Below are 7,331 nucleotides of genomic sequence, written 5' to 3'. Positions count from 1 at the left end.
CCCCCCACCCAATGAGATGGCTCGGCACAGTAGGTGCTGTGGGTTCAAACAATGGGTTAAAGTGTAGCAGTGATTGTGAGATTGGCACAGGATCAATCAGGCAGTGTTTTGTTCTGTTGTGCCTAAGGCCGCTATGAGTTGATACCAACTCGACAGTTGATACCAACTCGACAAGTAGAGAATAGAACTATATCAAAAGGAACAGGCAAAAAAATGTCAAATGATCTCTATGAAAAGGGCTAGGGAGGAGAGAGACAACAGGAGTGAATGAAAACCAGGAACTCTGTATCTCAGAAGCATGACTGGTGAAGAGCAGAATGGCCAAAGGAGGTTTCCCAGAAAAGGGCATCTGAAGAACCAAAATTGCCTGTGAGCATGGCACATCCCAGATAATGAAAAGCTGGTGTGACTCACGCACAAAAGGTGATCAGCAACACGGTCCAAGAGGAGAATAGCAGGGGCTGCACTAGAAAGGGCCCAATGGGTCATACAAAGTATTCTGGTCTCTATCCCTAGAGATGGAGGGTGCTGACAGAAAACATGATCAGGTTCACATTTTGAAAAGATCACATTTCCTGTGGTATGAATAAGAAACAGGCAGAGTCAGGATGAATAAAACAAAACTGGTTAACTAGCAAGACTAGTCTTGTTGTTGTTATTAAGCGCCATAGAGTCAGTTCTGACTCATAGTGACCCTGTATAGAGTTTCCCAGGAGTGGCTGATGGATGTCAACTATCAACCTGGTGGTTAGCAGTCCAGTGCTTATCTTACAGTGTCACACCAGGATTCCTTTGTTGTTAAGTGCCGTTGAATGGATTCTGACTTATAGCGACCCTGTATAGGGTTTCTGAGGAGTGGCTGGTGAATCTAAACCACCGACAGACATTGTGGTTCAAACCAACCTTTCAGTCCAGTGCATTATCTCACAGCGCCACTCTTCTAGATGAGACAAAAAGTAGCTTACAGAAATTGATGGAGGAAGGTGAAGAAAAGAAGATGATTATTGTTCATGACAGCTAACATGCATTAATTAAACAAATGTAACAAATACTGTGCTTGCTTCATCATTTACATGGATCTTCCTTCATGATCAAAACAATCTCATGAAATGGGTACTATAATTCACACTCAGTTACCAGGAAATGAAGTTTTCCAAAGTTAAGTACCCTCTCCCAGTGTTATACAGCTAGTAGAGTCAGGATTCAACCCAAAAAGCCTCACCTCTAGCTCTCTCCCTTAACCACTACAAAGGGATTGGTGGCAGACTAGATATTGAGAAGTAGAACAAGTATTCATAAAAAAAGGATTACCAAGACTCTTAGGCATTATCCTGTATAACAGAGTGGTGCTATTTTTCATTATGTTAGGGAGTCACTGACAAATGACCAGATTTGAAAGGAAAGATCACGAGTTTTGTTAGGAACAAATTGAGGCAATTCTGAGGCACCTAGTAGTTGAATATACATGTAGCTCTGACCTGGGTCACAGAAGCAACATCTGAATACAAATTTACAAGTCATCTGCAAAACAGGTGCTATTTCAAACCATGATTGCAGGCTAGAAAGTGACAGCGAATGGCGGGCGGGCGGCGTGGCTCAAAATCAGCCACGCACCTGCCTTCCCTTGGGCCTTCTAAGAGAGTATAGAATGGAAAACGAGTGGAGTTTACTGAAGACTCGGACAAGGGATGTCCAGGGGAAAGAGAATACTTAGTACGGAAGACAAATGGACCAACATCTATAGGGGGCCAACCAGGAACTCTATCTCAGTAGTCAAGGGAATTGCATATGGGAAGAGAATGCCTTAAAAAGGAGAAAATGGACAAAAGCTGAAACGAAAGATCAAGAAAGATGAGAACTGAAAAGGGTCCAATAGAACTAGTGACCCTGACAAGACCTATTCGATGGAGGAATTGAGAAATGAGTGAGCAGTGAGTGTTAGGAACCAGTTGTTTGATTCGAATTAAAGAAACTTGAGCATAGTTTTTAATAAAAATTCGATAAGAAGGACCCAGAAGATCCTTGTTGGGCAACTGATTTAATGCCTCACTTTATTCTTGAACTTTATTTGTAGGGACAAAGCCCACATGAGAACGGAAGTTACTGCCCCCAGACCCTAAAGCTTTGAACAATCACTTTAAGGCAAGTACCAAAATCTTGCGTCAAGAGGTTTCTAACTGCGGTAGCCTCAAGAGAGCAGGATAAGGAGAAACCTTCAGGGACCGGGCAGGGACACGAGGCCGCGAGAAGCAAATAAGAATTCGAGCCCCCCGCGCAACGCTGCCACCGGAAAGGCTTTCAGGCCCGGCCCCGGCTCTCTGCCTCTGGCAGGGAAATCGTCATTTAAAGAAGCCTTTTGCTGGGCCATACCCCCAATCAAGAGCTAGGAGCCCTCCAGAGGGGACCGGTGAGGGCGACCCACCCCCTAACCCCTGGGGCCGCACTCTATTCCCAGGGCCCGCCGGTCGGCCCCGAGATCGGCTAAAGGATGCAGCCCGTAGGGGCGGCGGCCGCGGCTGAGGGAGGCCAGGTCCCTGGATTTGGGCACCAGCCAGTAACCAATGCGGAAGCGGCCGCCGACCCACCCTGGGCGCTGCCCGCTGGGACCGACTCCGGGTAACAGGAAAGCCAAGCCTCCGGCCCCCGCCCTCCCCAGGGCAACTCACCATTTTCCTTCCGGCCGTCAGCTGCCTCTCGCCTTCCCTCTGGCCCCTTTAAGAATGGCCCGGCAGCCACCTCCCTTCCTGCCCCGAAGCCTGGAAGAGCCGCCCCCTCCTATCCACGCGGCCGCGGCGGGACAGCACGTGACAGCGAACGGCGGGCGGCGCGGCTCAAAATTAGCCAAACGCCTGCCTTCCCCTCTGCTTTCTAGGAGAGGATGTGCTTTCTAAAAGTGAAGAAGTACGGTCCGGAGGTACGCTCTTAACGTCTCTCGCCGATTCGTGGTTTCTATGAGTTTCCCCAAGCTTTAAAAACAATTTCATGAGACCGTTGAGTGGTAAATATGTGTTGACATATCCTACCGTATAAATTGTATTCCCTTCAAACCTTCTAGGCCACTTCCCTTCCTTTCCCTTTCCCGAAGCCCACCATTTCCCAAGACTTGGTAACACATTTCTTTACTCTTTCGACTATCCTTATTATTATTATTTTTTTTTAATGGACACGTCCAGATTTTCTTTCCGTCCAGTTCTAGCCTAAATGCTGCTTCTTCCAGTTAGCAGTTAGACCCCAATTAGACATTCAGTTCTTTGCTTTAATTCCCAATAGCCTGTCTAATGACACTTGTCACTTTCTCTTTTGTAGCTTGTGGTGCTGCAGGTTAATGCAAGATCGGCGGTTCAAACTCGCCAGTCGCTTCTCGGAAACTATACAGGGTCGCTATGAGTCGGAACAGACTAGATGGCGCTTAACTTAAAACAGTGTATCACTTGTGGTTTGCTGATTTTAATAAGCGCTTTGAGAAGACCTTAAATTCATTCTGTGCGTGGTTGCAGTGTTGTGTTCTGTCCAGCCAATTCCCACTCATAGCTGTGCATCGTAAATGTTCAGTATTGTTTTTTTTTTAATTGGGCTATGATTGTATGATGATTGATGTTCAAATTAGGACTCTCACAGGCCAATACCTGTTGATGTTAAGCCTTTGTGGAGTCGGTTCCCACGTATAGGGACCATTTTTAGGGTTTCTGAAGCTGCGGGAGCAGAAATCCTCACTTTTTCTCATTCACATAACTTGATCTTATGGTTCACAGTCCAGTGCTTATCCTACGTAGTCACCGCTCTTCCTTGATCTTATGGTTCACAGTCCAGTGCTTATCCTACGTAGTCACCGCCCTTCCTGTTGTTGCTAAGTGGCTTCCAGTTGGAACCAACTCCTAGTGACCCTGTATAGGCTTTCCCAAGGCTCTAGATTTTTGCGGAAGCAGAAAGCCTCATCTTTCTCCCATGGAGTCGCTGGTGGACTTGTTGTTAGGTGCCATCGAGTCGGTAACGGACTCATAGCGACTCTATGCACAACAGAACGAAACACTGCCGTATCCTGGGCCAGCCTCACAGTTGTTGCCATGCTTGAGCCCATTGATGCTGCCGCTTTGCCAATCCATTTCTCTGGGGGTCTTCCTCTTTTTCTCTGACCCTCCCTCTTACCAAACATGACACCCTTCTCCAGCAACTGGTCCCTCCTGTCAATATGTCCGACGTATGAGAGACGAAGTTTGGCCATCCTGGCCTCCAAGGAGCACTCTGGCTGTACTTCTTCCAACACAAATCTGTTGGTTCTTTTGGCTGGTGGGCTAGAACCGCTTATATCCTACAGAGTCACCGAGCTCCCGTTTGTTGTTGTTGATACGTGCCGTGGAGGCCTTTCCAGGAGTGGCGGATAAATTTGAACCGCCGACCTTGCTCTCCTGTTGTTGTTGTGCCGTCTAGTCGGTTCCGACCCACAGTGATCCTGTATAGATTTCCAAGTAGCTGATGAGCTTGAACCACCGACCTTGCAGTTCAAAAACGGCTTTGCAGTCTGACGCATTAACCTACAGCGCCACACCAGGATTAAGAAGTCTTTGTAGGAATTACAGACTTAGTGGAACAAGTGTATCTTTGAATATAATGAGGAGAATGGTGTGAAAGAAGTAGTTTGAACTCAAGAATTTGTACAGGTGCCTTTAATAAAAGAGCTGGTGGGGCAGGATTTCTTGTTTATAGTTTATCCTCAACTTCTAGCACGGTTCCAGGTCCGTAACAAGGGCTCAGTTAATATTTGCTGAACAGCGGAAAGGAAAATAAAATTCTCAGCTATCAACTTTTTAAAAATTAATTGTTGTTGTGTGTCATCTCACCACAACGCTGTATAAGGTTTCCCAGACCAGCTGATGGGTTTGAACTAGTGACCTTGCAGTTCCCAGTCCAGTGTTTACCGTACAGCTCCACACAAGGGCTCAATTAATATTAGACCTAAGTATCACAAGTTTTTAAGTTTTTATTTAGTGTTTAAATACAATTTAAATTAAAATTGAATTTGTTAGCATGCTAATAAATACATTTAATGACAGATTAAAATACATAATTTGATACAATACCTACAGTATCTCAAAAATGAGAATATCAACATATCAGCTGTAAGAAATTTCACAACTCAATAACATCCTCATAGTATTTTTTACTGTGAGAAGAGTACTGACAATGTTTAGTACATGATAAACCAAACTAAGGAGTTCTTGGGTAGCACAAATGGTTAAATGATGTCACAGTAGCCAAAACGTTGGTGATTCGAACTCACTCATAGTCACATCAGTAAACATGCCTGCCAATCTGTTTTCAAAAGGTCACAACTTTGTGAAAACCCTATGGAATAAACAGTTCAACTCTGCACACATGGAGTCCCTAGGAGTTGGAATTGACTCTAACACTAGCAACATTAAAACAAACTTGCAATAAATAAAACAAACTCGTTGTCTTTGAGATGATACAAACTCTTGGAAACCCCATGTGTTACTTAGTAGAATGACTCCATAGGGTTTTCAAGGTTGTAATTAAGGAGCTCTGGTAGTTTAGTGGTTACTAATCAGGAGCTCTGGTAGCGTAGTGGTTACGAATCGGGCTGCGAACCTTAAGGTCAGCGGTTCGAAACTACCAGCCGCTCCGCGGGAGAAAGATGAGGCTTTCTACTCCCGTAAAGATTTACACCCTCGGAAACCCTGTACAGGGTCGCTATGGGTCGGACCCGACTCGATGGCACTTAACAACAACAACAATCAGGCTGCTAATTTCACGGTCAGCAGTTTGAAACTACCAGCTTTTCCACAGGAGAAAGATCAGGCTTTCTGCTCCCGTAAAGATTTACCGCCTCGGAAACCTCGGTCGCTATGAGACAGAACTGTCTCCACAGCACATAACGAAAACAATCTTTCTGAAAGATCACCGGGGGCTGTCTTTGCCGGAGCCACTGAGTGGGTTCCATTTACCACCCTGTAGGTTGGTGGACTAGCATAAACCATTCGTAATATCCAGGAACCTTGGCACATGGTACCATGTGAGACATGGTGGCAGAATTGATGATTATTACTGTTCTGTGAGCATTCATATTTGACAAATTGAATGAAGGTTCTCTCTGCTCCTCCTGTTTTCTCTCATCTCCTTTCCTCATCTATGATAGGAATTAGAGGAAAAGGGGAGAATATTAGCATTTCAATCCGTGACATGTTGTTATTTTTAAGTGCTGTGGAGTCAGTTCTGACTCAGGGTTTCTGAGAAGCAGCTGGGGGGTTTGAACCGTCAACCTTTTGGTTAACAACAGTCTAGTGCTTATCCTACAGTGCCACACCGGTACCCCATGATATTACACCTAATAAATAGTAAATTCATATTATTGACTATGTAATGGGCTCATCTCATATTAGACCTAAGGGAGGTTGGGGAGAGTAGTATGCTGACAAGAAAATGAAACTGATGAAAATATGACTTATTATATAGGAAGTATAAAATAAACAGACTATTTACAGACATTTTATTTGAAGATGGGACATATTTAATCAGAAAGAAACTACATATATTTTAATGAAGCTTGCAAATGCCATTCTTGCTTTGATTATTTGGGGAGGAAGAATATTGCAGAGTGTTTTCTAGCATGTTCGGCCATGAAAATAGTCCTGGCAGACCCCTATAAAAAAACTGAAATGGAGCAGCTGAGGATTCTAGACTCATGGAGGAAGAGGGAATGAGTGCTGGTGGCCAGGGAGCAGGGTGTTTGAATGACTGTATATATTCCTGAGTATTTTGGTGTGCATCCAAAAAAAAAAAAACAAAAAACCAGAGGGAATAGAAGCAAATACTGTTGAATGATGAAGCATGCAGGGGATTGTAATCATTGCAATGAAAGAAACTGATGTTCCCCCATGTAAACTATCACTCAATTCACAATAAAAACTTAAAAAGAAAAAGAGAGCGAGATAAAGGACAGAGGTGAACAGAGATCAAAAGGACCTACTAACATCAATAAAGAGGAACCAGGAGTGGAATGAGATTTTTGGACCTGAGGCCCTTGCATTGTGAAGCTCCTAGATCCACGAAAACATTGATGTTAAGACACATGGAGATCTCCAAGGAATACTGGGCTGACTGAATGCTGAAAAGGAACAAGGACCTTTTTCCAGAGCTGGTGCTCTGAATTCAGACTTCTAGTCTCCTAAACATTCAACATCACCACCAAGGACTCAGTTTTCTAAAATAATAGATTGCTATCTTATCTTTCTAACGGTCGCACTAATGGAGCAGGTGGCAGATGAACGATGTGCGGGAACTGCGCAGAACTGGTGGAGGTGTTAAATAAAACC

At 44.5% G+C, this 7,331-nt stretch overlaps 1 protein-coding gene across 1 annotated transcript in view; it reads right to left on the bottom strand.

Annotated features, from left to right (window-relative positions):
• Positions 1–2,694, bottom strand: part of GMFB (glia maturation factor, beta) — a 23,520-nt gene extending 20,826 nt beyond the window's left edge. The window contains exon 1 of the mRNA XM_006864646.1: positions 2,667–2,694. Within this exon, the coding sequence (XP_006864708.1) occupies positions 2,667–2,669 (3 nt within the window). The 5' untranslated portion in view covers positions 2,670–2,694. The remainder of the gene's footprint in view (positions 1–2,666) is intronic.
• Positions 2,695–7,331: the final 4,637 nt, after the last annotated feature.

The sequence above is a fragment of the Chrysochloris asiatica genome, unplaced genomic scaffold (genome assembly GCF_000296735.1).
Source record: "Chrysochloris asiatica unplaced genomic scaffold, ChrAsi1.0 scaffold00067, whole genome shotgun sequence".
Classification (NCBI taxonomy): Eukaryota; Metazoa; Chordata; class Mammalia; order Afrosoricida; family Chrysochloridae; genus Chrysochloris; species Chrysochloris asiatica.
Note: the sequence above shows the minus strand (reverse complement) of the source record. Positions and strands in the feature narration are given on the sequence as shown.